This window comes from Hyperolius riggenbachi, chromosome 6 (genome assembly GCF_040937935.1).
Source record: "Hyperolius riggenbachi isolate aHypRig1 chromosome 6, aHypRig1.pri, whole genome shotgun sequence".
NCBI lineage: Eukaryota > Metazoa > Chordata > Amphibia > Anura > Hyperoliidae > Hyperolius > Hyperolius riggenbachi.
The window spans coordinates 311,589,463-311,608,213 of record NC_090651.1 but is presented as its reverse complement, the minus strand read 5'-3'; the positions used below and the strand labels follow the sequence as shown (position 1 = coordinate 311,608,213).

Below are 18,751 nucleotides of genomic sequence, written 5' to 3'. Positions count from 1 at the left end.
CAGCAGGCACTCCACTGGCACAAACTTTGCATTTATGAGTTTTGTCTCAATACATGTTACAGGCAACAGCACTTTACTTGAGAAGGGGCTGTTTCCCATAACAAAGTGTGTGGCAGTGCAACGCCTCCTGTGTCCTTACTGTACCAGTGGATATAAGTGTGCAAGTGGTGTACCCACATCAGGACTGGCATCAGCAGCCCTGGAAAAGATAAGTACTATGGATAGGTTCCTCTGAGAAATGAAATCAATCAAAGTGAGTTTTAGGAGGCTGATGATGGTGTGCCCATAGGCTCAATGATAGGAATCCAGCCCTGCTGATGTCATCTGAAAACAGCAAGTGATAACATCCAGTCAGTTCTCCTCACCTCTGTGATCTGTTCTGTCAATCTCTCGATTTCATTATTCTGCTCGTTAACATAATTAAACAAGGCAAAGTTGCGATCTTCCACTGCAAAACAAAACAGAATAACTATAAATAAATACATACCGGTATACGGTACATAAATTCTATTTCATGAATTTCTCTCCTACACTAAGCATGAGGTCGGGTGCACATTGCAGATTAGCGGAAGCGGTGCAGTGCGGCCACACCACACCGCCAAAGACAGGCCTTCAGGGATTACCGCGTTAATATTCCCCATCTGGCAGCTGGCCAAGCAGGAAGTGACGCTCACTTCCTGTTGGGAAATCGATGACGTGCGCGTAAGTGTAGGTTTTTTGAATACACGCCCGTTACTGTAAACTTACATGACTTCCGGTCTGTTGCAGATCACTACAGGTCGCTAACGTAGGTATGTCCCTGGTGCAGGGTAACGCAACATGGGGAGTGTGAACTACCCCAATGACTTTCGTTAGGCTGTGGTGGGGTGCGGTAAATTTACCACACCGCACCGCCTCAGTGTGAAAGTGCCCTAAAGGTTACAAAAGTCAGCAAACTCCTTATATTTCTGCTAAACACACTGTAATTAAACACCCAGGAACCACCAAAATATGTGATGGGTAGAAAAGTGATCTCTTCCAATGGAGTTTTTGGAAACTTCTTCTTACCTAGTGTATATTGTTAAAGTACTGTATGATCAGCTTGTGCGGACTATAAGTTCTCCTCAGTTATGTCAATCTCTTGAATTAAAGAAGGTTAATCTGTAGCATTGTATGGTACAACCACCATGTTCTTCTGTGATGAAATGTTGTAGGGCAGCAGAATTTCTTAGTCCCTTGCATTCCTATGTCATGTCTGTTATGTGTGACAACACGTCTCCAATGTATAAAGAGAAGTCTCAGGCAGTCGTTGTCATATAATTACAGAAGGTAAGATGAGGATTGGGAGGTTCTTCTAAAAGGAGGTCCAATGTCCCGCTGAGGCTATTTCCTCTTTATAGATGCAGGAATATTTTACAGATGTTTGGGAATAAAGCATAAAATAAGTACAATGGGTTTCACTAAGCTCTGTCTAAGAGGCCATGACACCACTTGCATGGAGATTGAATATTCTTCCCTTTTTGCATAGGTCTCCTCTGGGTGCTCTGACTTCCTCCTATAGCCTCATATGCATGTGTGTCACCCAGCAGCTATCCGACTGAGAACGGCATATTTACTGGGCCGGCCAACAGAGGAACAGAGCGGCCCAGGAGGACGGCGAGGGAGCCCACTTTGTACATGGGGCTGGAGGAAGCCCCAGGTAAGTATAATTGCTTGGGCTTACAATGTCTCAGGTGCACTTTAAGGCCAGTTTGGTGGAAACCAATTGACTTACTAATATGCTTTTGGGACTTGGGAGTAAACTGTAGTACCCAAAGGAAAATCGCGCAAACATGGGGAGAACAAACAAACTCCATGCAGATAGTGTCAGATGCTAAACAGGGTAATTTGGGAGCTATCTGATTATTAACAGCGTCTAAAATGACTTTTCCTGGCTCATAAGACTGTGTATGGGCACAGATGAAAGTATAGGAAGAAATATATGTACTAAATAAATTACTTTTGTTTTACAATGTCAGCCTGTCACTTGTACTGAGAAGAAACCTTGTATTTCTGTTACGTAACTTGTTCCATGTGCTGTCTGCTACACGCTGAAGAGGTCATTACAGTAAAGCACCTCATTTGTTACTGTGTATTTTCCCCCAAAGTGTGATAGTCTAAATCTTAGAAGACAGTTTGCCTTTCTTTCCCAGGATGCTACCTTTAAAGGAGAGAAAGAAAATAAGACATTGTGATAAGCCCGGGGCAAGCCGGCACAGGAAGAGGAAACTGCCGATTAAAATTACCAAGACAAGTAAACATATTTTAACCTTGTTTTCTGCCTCAGTGTGTGAGACTCACTAATATCTATCTTGGGACTCCTTGGAAAAAGCAAAACGTACAACAGAAAATGGGCTGTAATTAATCTTATACAGATAGTGAAAAAAAAAAGGAATCACAGTCTGCACGGAGTTAATAAAAATGATCAACTACAATAACAGCAAAACATTTGTTGTTTCTCCCGGAGGACCCAAAACGCGTCGGCTTCTCTCAGATCAGAACACAGTTGCGGTTTGTGATGTGTTAAAGGGAAAGAAAGTTACGTGTTCATAATTGCCACATTAAACAAGCGGCTTTCCAGTTTTGATTAAAAAGGTCTCCAGGGTTGGAGCTCTCTTGATTGGCTATGGTAAGGTGTTCCAAAGGGTAGGGCAGCATGACAGAAGGCTTTTGCTCCAAATGTTTTTCGTTGGACTCTGGGGGTGGTGATGTTATTAGATTCTGTTGATCTGAGGTTGTGGGAGGCATGACGCAGGTGCAACAAATCCTTCAGGCACCCAGGGCCGAAATTATATTACCCGTATATTCCGGCGTATAAGACGACTGGGCGTATAAGACGACCCCCAACTTTTCCAATTAAAATATAGAGTTTGGGATAAAATCGCTGTACAAGACTACCCCAAATAAAAATTAAAAAACAACATATACTGGTGCTATGTGTGAACAGATACTGGTGCTGTGCTGTATGTGGTACCCAGTATATAACAGTATATAGGCAATTGACTGGTTGGATTGGTCAACTCTCCCTCTCCCTTAGTGGATTGGTCAGCTCTCCTGGTCTACCTGTTTATCAGAGCGGTATGGAAGAATAGATTGCTCTGTGCCCATAAAACGGAAGCAGGAAATTTGGGCGCATGAGGCAGGTGGACAAAAAGGGCGCCGCCATTCACTCCCATAATAAATATCGTTTAATCGGCGCCCAACAGGAAAAAAGGACACCGGAGAAAAATAACGTTTTAAAAGCGGCGCCCGGAGACTTTTAATGTTTTATAACTGTTTCTCATGATTACACATTATTTAATGATTTATAATTTTTTAAACATTATTTTTAAACGAAAAACCGTACAATATTTTTTTTTTTTACATTTTTAAACGAAAAACCGCACCATATTTTTTTAAAACGTTATTAATGCTTATCACAGGGGGGGGTCTTAGGTTTAGGCACCACCAGGGGGGTCTTAGGTTTAGGCACCAACAGGTGGGTCTTAGGTTTAGGCACCAACAGGGGGGTCTTAGGTTTAGGCACCAACAGGGGGGTCTTAGGGTTAGGCACCACCAGGGGGGTCTTAGGGTTAGGCACCAACAGGGGGGTCTTAGGTTTAGGCACCAACAGGGGGGTCTTAGGTTTAGGCACCAACAGGGGGGTCTTAGGGTTAGGCACCAACAGGGGGGTCTAGGGGTTAGGGATAGGTACAGGGAGGGTTCTGTGTGAGAGTAGGGTTAGGTATATCTTTAGTAAAATTTTTATTAATGTTTAATAAAACGTTATTATAAATTTCAATTTTTAAACAGGGAAGATTAACGTTTTTAAAATTGCCGATTTTATACACATTATTTAATGATTTATAACTTTATAAAACATTATTTTTAAAGTAAATATAACACAAATTTTTTTTAAACGTTATTCATGATTATCTTTTAAAACCCTGCGCCCTTTTTTCCCAGCGCCCTTTTTTAACGTACGCCCATAAAACACACCTCTTTCACCCGTCTGGCCCACCCTTGTATCCTATTTACCTCCTTCTCTGCCTCTCAGATTTCACACATGTGCACCTGCGCTGCTTCACTACAGTCCTCAGCAGCGAGATGTGAGAGGCGGTAACAGGATAGGGCGTATCACCCGGCATCAATGACACCCGGCGTATAAGACGTCCCCTGACTTTTCAGAAGATTTTCAAGGGTTAAAAAGTAGTTTTATACACCAGAATATACTGTAGTATTATTTTTATAGAGCAAAGCCTAAAGTGGTGTGTGTGTGTGTGTGTGTGTGTGGGGGGGGGGGGATAGATATCTTAGTAGTTGGAAGCTTTTCAATGGTCCCTCTTTATCTTCTCCCCACACTCCTGGCCCTAGAGCAGGGGTGTCAAACTCAAATACAAAGTGGGCTGAAATTGTACACTGGGACCTAGTCATGGGCTGAAATTGTACACTCGGACCTAGTTGTGGGCCAACCTCCATGTCTACTGGCTTCCTCCCTTATAAAGTTCCCTGGTGTCTAATGGCCACCCTTCAGCCTCTATACAGTTCCCTGGTTTCTAGTGGTCCTCCCCCCCTGTACAGTTCCCTAGTGTTTATTGCTTTCACCCTTCCTCCCCATATGGCTTTGCTGGTGTTTCTAGGGCTTCACCTCCAATATAGCTTCCCTGGTGGTTAAGAGTGGGCCAAACATAATGCAAAGAGGGGAAACCACTTGAGGGCCAAATTTAATGGCTCTGAGGGCCAGATTTGGCCTGTGGGCCAGAGTTTGACATGTATCCAAATTAAACCTGCATGAGTAAGGTTCGCTCATGCCCAGTAGAATAAAGCAGCTTGTGCATAGCTCTTTTCCTTTGACCTTGAGCGTATTGATTTACTGGGTATGCTTGGTCCTTAGTTGGGCATATAGAGTCCTGATGCGGGAGCATGGCAAGAAGAAACCTATTTAGCAAATTTTGTTGAATAGGTACAGTATAGAGGGACTCACTGGAATGGTCACAGTAGCCAAGGGGGCTAGATATAGCGATGTCCCCATTGTAATATGTGACTCAACGGAGGATGAATCATACCAGTAAATAGACCAACTGAATGTAAATGAACTAAACATCCAACTCACTATGGAATGGGATATCAAAATTGTGCATGTTCTGGATCAGAGATGTCAGCGAACGGTTCGGGAACCGTTCGCTGGCTAACCCCTCACCCTGTACTACTTCCGGGTCGCTAGGACCCGGAGTAGTACGGCTGTGCTGGGCAGGCGGTGGGCGTCCTTGATCGCGCCTGTTGCCGGGCACTTTCTGCGCATGTGCGTGACGTCATGAGTGACGTCACGCTCATGCGCAGAGAGTGTCGGGCAACAGGCGCGTGATCAAAGACGCGCACCGCCAGCCCAGCGCAGCCGTACTACTCCGGGTCATAGCGACCCGGAAGTAGTAATTGCCCATAGAGATTCGCTAGCGAACGGTTTGCTAACATCTCTATTCTGGATCTAGAGGTGCATAACGGGGAAGGAAAAATCTGGTATGTTCTTAAAACAGAGATAGAGATAGAAACTGCTAAATAGTGGTGGATGGTTGCCATCATCCCAATTGGGTAAGGGCCCCAGGGGCCAGTTTTTATAGACCACTCACTCTTTCAAAAAATATCAACAAAACTTTATTATATACATTTGCATTCCATATGCAAACTTCAGGATAAAAATATTAAAAACAAACCTCAGACACTGATCCATGTATTATAATATTGAAATATAGTATAAATTAATCTGTAGTCAGTATACCTGGTATCCAATGAATTAATCACCTGCACGACTATCAAATAAGATAGTGTTTCAGAGTGTGAATCTGGGTTAAGTTGTGCAATTCAGCTATATACATACAATAAAGTGACAAATGTGCAATCATGAAACTACATTCAGGACATTAAACCAATAAAAAACATACCTATGAAAAAAACGTGATCACATCGGGCAATCAAAATTTTGCAAACAAGCGTACAGCATGTATAAAGTGCTATATTAGGCCGTGCTATGGCTATGATGCTGGCTGGTGACTAAGGGTAGATTCATCAAGCTGCACTGCTAAAGCAGCGCAGCTTAATGACAGAATCGAGCTCAGCGCACACTATGCTGGGGTAGTGCAGCTAGCATGCACTGGTAACCTACCCACGCTCCTTTCAGCTCCACTGAACCGCCCTTAGCTCCAGCGGGTCCAGTGGCTTTAAAGTGAACCTCAAGACTAAAAATCTACTCAGAAGCACTGAAAAGGCTTGGTGTTTCTTTAACAGTTTCACAGCATCAGAACTTTGTTTTTCTTACCCAAGCCTCATTTTTAGCTGCACAGAAGAAAACTGCCCGGGCATTTTTCCACTGATGCTGTGCAAAGCATGATGGGATTTCTGATGTTGTTGTTCTCGTTCTGCTGTTTTGGTTCAATTCATTTTTTTTTTTCAATTTGAGATTTGAAGCCTAGCATGCGCATCTGGGAGGGGTGATCAGGACACAGGACAGCTGAAACTGCGTCTCATGCTCCCTGTCACCTCATTTCAACCAAAAAGATGGCTGCCCCCATGAAAAAGATGGCTGCCGCCATGAAATCACATACATTTGCCTGTTCTTTTAAAACAGGGTGGGTAAGAAATTATATTACCTATCTATTTTAATTAACATAACTAATGTAACTTAACGACAGTATGTTTGTTTAGGCTGAAGCTCCCCTTTAATGGACGTGATCCCAGTAGGCTGCCTGTCATTATTGGGCCAATCAAAGTGTGAGGATCGTGTCAATTAAAGCCACTGGACCCACCCGGGCCCAAGGCCGGTTCAGTGGAGTGGCCGTTAGTTCGGAAAAGCGAGCATAAGTTACCCAGCGCATGCATAGTGTGTGCTGAGCTCGCGATCCTGCCTTTATGCTGCGCTGTTATACATCACCCAGAAAATACAAATTGGGACCAGGCTTGATCAGGCTAAGGAGGGTGTCAGTGATATCAGGGTGGATATGTCCACTGGTTCCGCGGGCATCACCCCACTTTTTTAAGACTTAGACCTTTTTCTGCTTTTTTGTTTTCCTGCTACTTTCCAATACTTAACCCATAGCACGCTCTATACTGGTCTGAGTGCAGTATCTTTCTTGCTTAAGACTTAAGAGGAATTGTACCCATCAAACAGATTTCTTATATCAATCTGAGATCCTGGAGAAAAGATTTATTGAGTGCAAAACGCTCACAGCAACTGGCGCATGAGGGAGACAGGCACGCATAGTCGGGCCAAGTCGTACGGCTAACGGAGCCATCGGCAGAAGAATAGAGGGAGCCCGGAGGACGCAGAGGGACCTCACGGACTATGGGGGCCTGAAGGAAGCCCCAGGTAAGTTCATTAAGGCATTTTTAATTTCTGCTTAGGGTAATTTAACATGCTCATGTTTTCCATAATTAAATATACAGTAGATCAGCTGAAACAGCATGAGAACTGAGAGTTGAAATGAAGGAATTTTTTTTTCCTCAGCATTGCTGGAGTTTTGCTGATGACCTGGAACTACCTTCCAATATAAGACGGTGATGCTGTACCACACAGTGCTTTCAGTGGAGGGCATTTGGTTTCCTATTGTTCCAGCACAAAGAAGTATTCTGGTGATTCTTCATCAGTGCAGTTTCTGGGCTAATTTGCATCCAGGGCGAGGGTGTAAAAATTGTACCCCCTTCCCCCCCACCCCCATAGACTAATGAACCATTACTCTTTAGGGACAGTCACACAGCCACAGGTCACAAGTAGATCTGCCTACTTACTAGTGACCAGCCACTCATCCAGGAGGAAGCAGGGACCAGGAAAACACACAGGTGAAGAGAACCTGGAAAGCAGACTCCTCCATGGGTGCCGCGCACTGACAGCCCTGAAGTACCGCTACAGGACATCAGGTGTCATCACGCGGTGGTGACGGGATGATGACTTGACGTCTGACACAGGCAGCCTAGGAGGAGTCAAGGAAGGTGATCGCGCTGGTAATCTTCCTCTTCCATTTGGCTGCACCGCACATCACCAGCTCCCAAGCGGTTATGTCCTTCTGTCTGTGCCCCCTTCTTTTATTTGCCGGTCTGCGCCCAGGGCAATCGCCCTGTCCAAGAAACGGCCCTGTTCTTCATAACCTCATTGAGCACTCTTTGAGTTTCCCGAAAGCCACAGAAGATACATATATACATATATATATATATATATATATATATATATATATATATATATATATATATTTTTATATATATATATATATATATATATATATATATATATATATATATATATATATATATATATATATATATATATACAGTGGGTTGCAAAAGTATTCGGCCCCCTTGAAGTTTTCCACATTTTGTCATATTACTGCCACAAACATGAATCAATTTTATTGGAATTCCAAATGAAAGACCAACACAAAGTGGTGTACACGTGAGAAGTGGAACGAAAATCATACAAGATTCCAATTTTTTTTTACAAATAAATAACTTCAAAGTGGGGTGTGCATAATTATTCGGCCCCCTTTGATCTGAGTGCAGTCAGTTGCCTATAGACATTTCCTGATGAGTGCTAATGACTAAATAGAGTGCACCTGTGTGTAATCTAATGTCAGTACAAATACAGCTGCTCTGTGAGGGCCTCAGAGGTTGTCTAAGAGAATATTGGGAGCAACAACACCGTGAAGTCCAAAGAACACACAAGACAGGTCAGGGATCAAGTTATTGAGAAATTTAAAGCAGGCTTAGGCTACAAAAAGATTTCCAAAGCCTTGAACATCCCACGGAGCACTGTTCAAGCGATCATTCAGAAATGGAAGGAGTATGGCACAACTGTACACCTACCAAGACAAGCCCATCCACCTAAACTCACAGGCCGAACAAGGAGAGCGCTGATCAGAAATGGTCAAGAGGCCCATGATGACTCTGGACGAGCTGCAGAGATCTACAGCTCAGGTGGGAGACTCTGTCCATAAGACAACTATTAGTCATGCACTGTACAAAGTTGGCCTTTATGGAAGAGTGGCAAGAAGAAAGGCATTGTTAACAGAAAGCATAAGAAGTCCCGTTTGCAGTTTGCCACAAGCCATGTGGGGACACAGCAAACATGTGGAAGAAGGTGCTCTGGTCAGATGAGACCAAAATGGAACTTTTTGGCCAAAATGCAAAACGCTATGTGTGGCGGAAAACTAACACTGCACATCACTCTGAACACACCAACCCCACTGTCAAATATGGTGGTGGCAGCATCAAGCTCGGGGGGTGTGTGGAGATATATTGGGGTGCTGATGATGTTAGGAATACAGGAACATATTTCTTTCATTTTTCTGTCTACTAAGTCTGCTAACAGCTAGGCTGGCTCTTGAAGGTGTCACCTAGCTCCAGGAAACGGTTAATGGGAGCCTGTATGTACATGTAAATTCTGTATGCCTGTTACAAGCAATTCTGGCTTTGGGGAAAGCTATGTGTACTATAGGAGTGGGTAACTGCTAATTGGGTTGTCTGCATAGGTTCTGAACTCTTTGACATGGAGACACCCAATTGTCCCAAAAGACAATCGGACTAATTGAATCTGCCAACTTCATAGGCTATCACGAAACTCGGTAATTTACATAGCACAGCCTGATGCAATGTTGGAAAGCCTCACTACAATCTTTTGATGTATAGACTTTTTACCTGCGGGAATGTTGAGGAAGCGTTAATCAATTGTCACCTGCCGTGGGGGAAGTCCTTTTTGATGATCTGAGAACTGAGACAGGAAAGGATATGACGCGCGTTATGTAGGAAATTGAATTATTACTGGATATGGACATGTGAGTGGCCTCAGGCCATCCAGGGGACTATATAATCCCAGTTTGGGACTGTCACAAATCGTAGTTCTTGGAGATAGCTCACACGGCTAGAACTAACCTGGTTCCTGACCAGAAGTGCGTACCCCCCGCAACAACGCCAGATCGATACGCTGGTACGTTTATTTCCCGTTAATTTTGGTAAGCAAAATCGCTTTTGTGTGTATCTTTGTAACTCTTAATTTTGTAACTTTTTTACTTTGTTTTTTGTAATCTTTTGTATATATTCTGTTCTGCATTGTTCCATGTTCTTCTGGAATATTAAATTATTATTTAATAAGCTTGACTTCTGCCGTACTAAACTAACACTCATAGCCTAGAGGAGACTGCAGTGTAGCTGTGTATAAGTCCGTGCCTAATTGTATGCTTGAGCAACACTACCGTATGAGATTGTAATTGCATTGTGTGTATGAGGCACTTCTGCGCTCGACAGCCGAGTGGGAAGTCTAACAGTATCGTTCGGAACGACTGTTAGTGGTTTTGCTGCACGACAGTGTAACTTGCATTACAAATCATTGTCTGATTGTGCTGTGTTACTGTACAACTGTACTGTGTGTGTGGGTGCGTGGCGTTCTCGTATTCGGCCTAAGCGCGAAGCTGACCCAAATACGAAAACGCAGATTGCGTGTTGAGCCCTCAACAGCTGAGGGGACGTGTCTAGCAACGCTAGTGGTGGCAGTGGGAAGTGTTTGAGGGGTTCCAGCCTTGTTTGTAGCTTAAATAAGGCTGTTCCCCGCTTAATCTGGTCAAACCCGCAGTTGGGAACCGTATACGCAGGCGTGCCGCGGGCCGGTTCCTGACAGGGTGCATCTCTTCAACAGGGACAGGGAAGCTGGTCAGAGTTGATGGGAAGATGGATGGAGTCAAATACAGGGCAATCTTGGAAGAAAACCTCTTGGAGACTGCAAAAGACTTGATACTGGGGTGGAGGTTCACCTTCCAGCAGGACAATGACCCTAAACATAAAGCCAGGGAACAAAGTAATTGGTTTAAAACAAAACATATCTATGTGATAGAATGGCCCAGTCAAAGCCCAGATCTAAATCCAATCGAGAATCTGTGGCAAGATCTGAAAACTGCTGTTCACAAACGCTGTCCATCTAATCTGACTGAGCTGAAGCTGTTTTGCAAAGAAGAATGGGCAAGGATTAGTCTCCAGATGTGCAAAGCTGGTAGAGACATACCCTAAAAGACTGGCAGCTGTAATTGCAGCAAAAGGTGGTTCTACAAAGTATTGACTCAGGGGGCCGAATAATTACGCACACCCCACTTTGCAGTTATTTATTTGTAAAAAATGTTTGGAATGATGTATGATTCTCGATCCACTTCTCACATGTACACCACTTTGTATTGGTCTTTCACGTGGAATTCCAATAAAATTGATGCATGTTTGTGGCAGTAATGTGACAAAATGTGGAAAACGTCAAGGGGGCCGAATACTTTTGCAACCCACTGTATATATATTGCTATCTACATCTACATGTCTATTGATAAACCGTGACAGTTTGTTGAAAATACGTATCTATGGAAACTATAGATATTTCAGACATACTGGATAGATAGAAAGAGAAGAAAAACCCAGCGATGTAGTGACATTCAACTCACCTTCTATAAACCTGTTGACCAGTATATCTAGATTGTCCTCCCCGGTGACAGACTGTATCTGCTGGAAAGCCTGCTCGTAGGTCTCAACAGTTTCTTCAGTAGGATCCCGTTTTTTTCTTTCTAGTTCTTCTTTTTCTGTTTAACATACAATAAATTCCAAATTATGAATTAATATGACACCTGCAAAGCACTTTTTATCAGTGGCACTGCTACAGATTATTTAAAGCCTAACATAAAAGACTCCTCAAGGATAGAAACATGGAGTTTGGCTTAAAGAGGAACTGTAACCAAGGATTGAACTTCATCACACTCGGAAGCTGATACCCCCTTACCCACAAAGAAATCTTTACCTTTCCTTGAACAGATCATCGGGGGAGTTTGTATGGCTGACATTGTGGTGAAACTCCTCCCACATTGTGAAGTCAGGACCATGGTCCTGCCAGTTTCCTGTCTGTGAGCCTTGTTGCATTGTGGGGAACGATGCTGTTTCTAACTACCAAGCAACCTTTTAGCCATTGTTAGGGGTGTGGTTATAGATAATGTCAGTTGGTGCTGTCTGATTTTTTTTTTCATGTCTTCCAGTAGTAAAGATGATTACGTGCAGGCTGGTTGTTGTGGATCAAACAATACTATACATAATAATGGAAGCACTTTTTACTATCGAAAGACGTAATGGCATAAGTTGCTATTATAAGGGGAAATAATGGTACCACTTACTATTAGCATTTTATTATATTACTAGCTGACCTAAGCCCGTTTGAAAAAGGGCTCTAGGTCTGTCACCACTGCATGCGCGCACCCGCCCGCTCGGGTGCCGCACCCACGCGCACCAGTCCGCCGAGTCCACGCACCCACTCGCTCGGCTGGCCGCCGCACCCGCCCTGCATCTTGTCCCAACGGCTGTCAGTGCTGACATGCACAGTAGCGCTAAAACACTGACACAAGGACAGACGCAGGGACACTTGTACTTTATACATGTAGATTTTCATTGTTTCATTTTATGTTATTGTCATGTCGTCAGTTCATGAAGGCCGTCTGGAAGTTTTACAACATGTGATCTTCGTACTTTGCATGAACTTCCCCCACCTCCCATGAGGAGCCTAAACCATCTTCCATGGTTTAGAGTTGTAGCAACTCCCAGGCCTGGCTCTAGACTTTTTGCCGCCTGAGGCAAGCTTTAAAGAAATCGCCGCCCGCTGCCCCCCCCCCCCCCCAAGCCGTGGGTGTGGGGGGCCACCCGAGCTGGAGGGGATAGCGGGCAGGAAGGGGGTATTGGGCCTAGCGGCGGGGAGGGGGGTCGAACCCCCTCCCTTGCCTGGGTCCCCCGTCCTCCGCTCCCCTCCACCTTTAAAAAGTTAGGTCGCTGGCTGCAGCTATAAGAGGCAACGAGCGGGGATCACTCACCTCTTCCTCATTCTAGTCTAGCCTGCGCTCCACTGATGTCACTTCCTGCTACGCCGCTGGAAGTGCACGCTGGAACGAGGAAGAGGTGAGTGATCCCCGCTCGTTGCCTCTTGTAGCTGCAGCCAGCGACCTAACTTTTTAAAGCTGGAGGGGAGCGGAGGACGGGGGACCCAGGCGAAAGACCCGACCCCCCTCCCCGCCGCTAGGCCCAATACCCCCTTCCTGCCCGCTATCCCCTCCAGCTCGGGCAGCCCCCCACACCCACGGCCGGGCGGGTGCCGCCCCCCCAGAAGTGCCGCCTGAGGCAAAAGTTTCACCCCGCCTCATGGGCGGGCCGACCCTGGCAACTCCCCATTTTCACAGATATTACTTCTGTAGAGCTCACTTTCGGCACAGGTGTTGGCAGTACCATAGTCTGCAATGTTATTATGGCTATGGTGTGCCAGGGTGCTTAGATTTGGCATACTTGGCATTATGAGCTTAAAGAGCTAGGGCAATGGTAACACTATTGCCAAAAGGACACCTTTCACCGCTAAGCAAGTTAAAGAAGAAGGAATGGTAGTGTTATGTGTAGTGGAAGGAAGGTTAGTGTTAGGTAAAGTAGTAGGGAGGTAAGTGGTAGAAGTAGCTGCAGTGAGGTTAGTGTAGGTCTAGTGGCAGTAAGTAGAGGTAGTAGGAGGGATAGTGTTAGGTGTGAAAGAAGTAGGAGGGATAGTGTTAGGTGTAGCAGTAGTAGGAGGGATAGTGTTAGGTGAAGCAGTACTAGGCAAAATAGTGTTAGGTGTAGCAGTACTAGGTGGGATAGTGTTAGGTGTAGCAGTACTAGGAGGGATAGTGTTAGGTGTAGCAGTAATGGGAAAGATAGTGTTACATGTAGCAACAGCAGGAGGCTTGGTGCTATGTGTAGGGGTAGTAGGAGGGATAGTGTTAGGTGTAGCAGCAGTAGGAGGGATAGTGTTAGGTGTAGCAGTAGTGGGAGGGATAGTGTTAGGTGTAGCAGTACTAGGAGGGATAGTGTTAGGTGTAGCAGTAGTGGGAGGGATAGTGTTAGGTGTGGCAGTACTAGGAGGGATAGTGTTAGGCGCAGCATTGTAGGAGGAATAGTGTTAGATGTAGCAGTAGTTGGAGGTATAATGTTAGGTGTAGTAGCAGTAGGAGGGATAGTATTAGGCACAGCAGTAGTAGAAGGGATAGTGTTAGGCGCAGCGGTAGTGGGAGGGATAGTGTTAGGCGCAGCAGTAGTGGGAGGGATAGTGTTACGCGCAGCAGTAGTAGGAGGGATAGTGTTAGGTGTAGCAGTCCTAGGAGGAATAGTGTTAGGTGTAGCAGTAGTGGGAGTGATAGGCGCAGTGGTAGTAGGAGGGATAGTGTTAAGTGTAGTGGTAGTAGGAGGGATAGTGTTAGGCGCAGTGTAGTAGGGGTAGGTGTAGCGGTAGTAGGAGGGATAGTGTTAGGTGTAGTGGTAGTAAGAGGGATAGTTTTAGACACAGCAGTAGTGAGTGGGATGGTGTTAGGTTTAGTGGTATAATAGTAAAAATAGCATGCCTTTATCAGAGTTAACACGCCTTATCAAAGTTAACATGCCTTAGAGTAGCATAGCGAGCTCTGGTCATTGGCAATTAGCAGGCATACGTTTGTAGCGCTCGCTATGCTACTCTGATAAGGTGTGTTAGTGCTGATAAGGTGTATTAACTTCGATAAGGAGTGTTAACTCTGTTAGGCATGCTATTTGTCAAGCAGTGAATCAAGCCCATAGTGTTAGGCACAGTAGTAGTAGGTAGGATAGTGTTAGGTGTAGCAGTAGTAGGAGGGCTAGTGTTAGGTGTAGCGGTAGTAGGTAGGGTAGTGTTAGGTGCAGAAGTAGTAGGAGGGATAATGTTAGGTGTAGCAGTACGATGAGGGATAGTGTTAGGTGTAGCAGTACTAGGAGGGATAGTGTTAGGTGTGGCAGTAGTAGGAAGGATAGTGTTAGGTGTAGCAGTAGTAGGAGGGATAGTGTTAGGTGTAGCAGTACTAGGAGCAATAGTATTAGGTGTAGCAGCAGTAGGAGGGATAGTGTTATGTGTAGCAGTGATAGGAGTGATAGTGTTAGGTATAGCAGTACTAGGAGGGATAGTGTTAGGTGTGGCAGTAGTAGGAGGGATAGTGTTAGGTGTAGCAGTACTAGGAGCGATAGTGTTAGGTGTAGCAGCAGTAGGAGGGATAGTGTTATGTGTAGCAGAGATAGGAGTGATAGTGTTAGGTATAGCAGTACTAGGAGGGATAGTGTTAGGTGTGGCAGTAGTAGGAGGGATAGTGTTAGGTGTAGCGGTGGTAGGTTGGATAGTGTTAGTTGTAGCAGTAGTGGGAGGGATAGTGTTAGGTGCAGCTGTAGTATGAGGGATAGTATTAGGTGTAGCGATAGTAGGAAGATTAGTGTTACATTTAGTTGGAGTAGGAGGGTTAGTATGAGAGAAGGGATTAGGACGAGTTTGATGTGAGCATTATGTTATTAAAAGCATGATATCAGTAATATAAAATGACAGCTATTTATACTATCGGCTACTCGCACCAAAATCATTAGCATCATGGAGTGGGGTTAGCCATCATATCTAGCCCAGGGTCCACTAATGTCATAATATGGCCATGCCTGGAGAAGTACATTAAAGAAACTCATTTGTTCTTTCCAGGGTTTAGCAAATCAGTCTCCTTGTGTAACTGTACCTGTACTAGCTGAAGCTGCAGCTGAAGAACAAGTTTAATACTGCCAGTTCCCTGCTGGTTTGAAGCGTGCAAACAATGATGTGGGAGGCTGCACTGTAGGTTCTATACAGCTGAAGCATGCGTTTGATTTTCAGCCGACAGAAGGGGGTTGCTTGAAGCTGATAGCTAACAAAATCTATAAAGCAACATGAGTGCTGGTTACCTCTCCTGCGCCGAGCGTCCAGCACTTCCTCGCTTATAGAGCGCTCCTGTGTTTTGGTTCCCATGAACTCCTTCAGTCTGCGGTCATGATCGATAACTCTCTGGAGTTCCTTTATCTCTGCTGTGTGCTGGTTCAGATCCTTCTCTGCTCTTTCTTTCATTTGCTGCATTTTAGTTTGGGCCTCATCCCTTTGTTTAACAAGAAAGATATACAGTATCAATCAAACTTTTAAAAGTAAACATTTTTTTACAAAGTTTCTCGATTTTAAAACAAGAAAAATGATTGCAAAAATAACTTAGTATTCACTTTTGTGATGTGTTCATTGGGGCTGTGTTGACTGTTTCTCTCTTGTCATTCAGCTACTTGTAATCAATTTATGTGATGACGTCATAGCTCCCACAACTAACCCTAACCTTGCACCCTTACATTAATCCATTCCTGATCCAAATCCATAACCTCCCCCCAATGTTAAAGAGAATCTGTATTGTTAAAATCGCACAAAAGTAAACATACCAGTGCGTTAGGGGACATCTCCTATTACCCTCTGTCACAATTTCACCGCTTGCCGCCGCATTAAAAGTAGTCAAAAACAGTTTTAAAAAGTTTGTTTATAAACAAACAAAATGGCCACCAAAACAGGAAGTAGGTTGATGTACAGCATGTCCACACATAGAAAATACATCCATACACAAGCAGGCTGTATACAGCCTTACTTCTGAATCTCAAGAGATCACTTGTGTGTGTTTACCTTCTGTCCCCAGCTTCTCTCATGCACTGAACATTACAGGCTTCCTGCAGACAGCTCTACCTATGTCGTTAATTCCTCAGTATGTGACAGACCAGCTCCTTTCACAGCCTCCAGAGGAGGATTTTTATCCAGCTCTCTTCTATCACTGATAAGATAGCAGAGAAGCTGCTGGCTTATGTAAATAAAACACACACTGGAGTGTGCATAGAGGAACAGTTCAACACTGAAGAACTTGGCAGCCTTCCAGACACAGGCCGACAAGTCTGACAGGGGAAAGATACATTGATTTATTACAGAGATGGTTATAGTAGAAAGAGCTACAGTAAGCCAGAACACATAAGAATAGGTTTAGGAACTTGTAGGATGGTAGAAAAAACGTTGTAATTTTTGTTACAGAGTCACTTTAAGGAGGAGGTAAGGATTAGGCATCAAGAAGGAGATAACTGTAAGGGATTAAGATTTGATCAAGTTAAGGTTAAGGTAGAGGGCAGAGATATGAGCCTTTAATGAGTTAATGTTAAAGGGAAGAGTTAGAGACAAAAATTGGCTTAAAGAGACTCCGTAACAAAAATTGCATCCTGTTTTTTATCATTCTACAAGTTCCAAAAGCTATTCTAATGTGTTCTGGCTTACTGCAGCACGTTCTACTATCACCATCTCTGTAATAAATCAACTTATCTCTCTCTTGTCAGACTTGTCAGCCTGTGTCTGGAAGGCTGCCAAGTTCTTCAGTGTTGTGGTTCTGTGATGCATCTCCCCCCTCCAGGCCCCTCTCTGCACACTGCCTGTGTATTATTTAGCTTAGGGAAGCTTCTCTCTTCTCTCTTATCTTTTACAAGCTGGATAAATCCTCCTCTGAGCTGGCTGGGCTTTCACATACTGAGGAATTACATACAGGCAGAGCTGTCTGCACTCTGCAGGAAGAAACAGCCTGACACTTCAGTGGAAGATAGCTGCAGGGGGAAAGAAACACACAAATGATCTCTTGAGTTTCAAAAGGAAGGGTGTATACAGCCTGCTTGTGTATGGATGTATTTTCTATGTGTGGACATACTGTACATCAACCTACTTCCTGTTTTGGTGGCCATTTTGTTTGTTTATAAACAAACTTTTTAAAATTGTTTTTAACCACTTTTAATGCGGCGAGGAGCGGCGAAATTGTGACAGAGGGTAATAGGAGATGTCCCCTAACGCACTGGTATGTTTACTTTTGTGCGATTTTAACAATACAGATTCTCTTTAACAATACCAACCTTTTGATGGCTAACCTTAACCACCCTGGCGTTCTATTAAGATCGCCAGGGAGGCTGCGGCAGGGTTTTTTTTTTAATAAAAAAAAAACTATTTCATGCAGCCAACTGAAAGTTGGCTGCATGAAAGCCCACTAGAGGGCGCGGCGGCCAGAAATAACACGGAAGGCCGCAATGAGCGGCCTTCCGTGTTTCGCTTACCTCGTCGCCATGGCGACGAGCGAAGTGACGTCATGGACGTCAGCCGACGTCCTGACGTTAGCCGCCTCCGATCCAGCCCTTAGCGCTGGCCGGAACTTTTTGTTCCGGCTACGCTGGGCTCAGGCGGCTGGGGGGACCCTCTTTCGCCGCTGCATGTGGCGGATCGCCGCACTGCAGCGGCGATCAGGCAGCACACGCGGCTGGCAAAGTGCCGGCTGCGTGTGCTGCTTTTTATTTGAGCCAAATCGGCCCAGCAGGGCCTGAGCGGCAGGCTCCGGCGGTACTGGACGAGCTGAGTTCGTCCAGACCGCTCAGCTGGGGCCCTTTCACACTGGCACATTGCCTAGGCCTCATTTCACCGCAGGCCAACGCTACGCCAAGTCTATGGGGCCTTTCACACCAATGCAGTGTGATGCAATGCAATGGAAGAGACGTTTTCGCAGCATCCCCGACGTGAGTGCCTACCTACGTTACTGGCAATTTGTGCAGCAATGTGCAGCGGACCAGAAGTCATGTAAGTCTATGCAGACGTGTAAATGTTAAAAAACAAAACTGTGTTTTGACACGCATGCATGAAAGCGTGTTTTAGCAATACACTTCCTCACATTTGCTTTCTTCGGCCACAGGAAGAAAGCGCTAGAGAGCCTCACTTCCTCGTTGGCCTGCTTCCAGATGGGCATTACCGCACATTAGCGCTGTAATCCCTGAAGACTTGTCTTTGGTGGTGCGATGCGGAGCAACCCTGGCACCGCACCAAAAACGCCGGTTAGCAGCGTGGAACCGACCTAAA

At 44.8% G+C, this 18,751-nt stretch overlaps 1 protein-coding gene across 1 annotated transcript in view; it reads right to left on the bottom strand.

Annotated features, from left to right (window-relative positions):
• ODAD1 (outer dynein arm docking complex subunit 1) overlaps positions 1–18,751 on the bottom strand; it is a 147,492-nt gene that overhangs the window by 48,236 nt on the left and 80,505 nt on the right. Inside the window, exons 8-10 of the mRNA XM_068242978.1 lie at positions 15,763–15,950; positions 11,454–11,588; positions 366–448 (exon numbers count right to left, since the gene is read on the bottom strand). Coding sequence (XP_068099079.1) covers positions 366–448; positions 11,454–11,588; positions 15,763–15,950 — 406 coding nt within the window. The remainder of the gene's footprint in view (positions 1–365; positions 449–11,453; positions 11,589–15,762; positions 15,951–18,751) is intronic.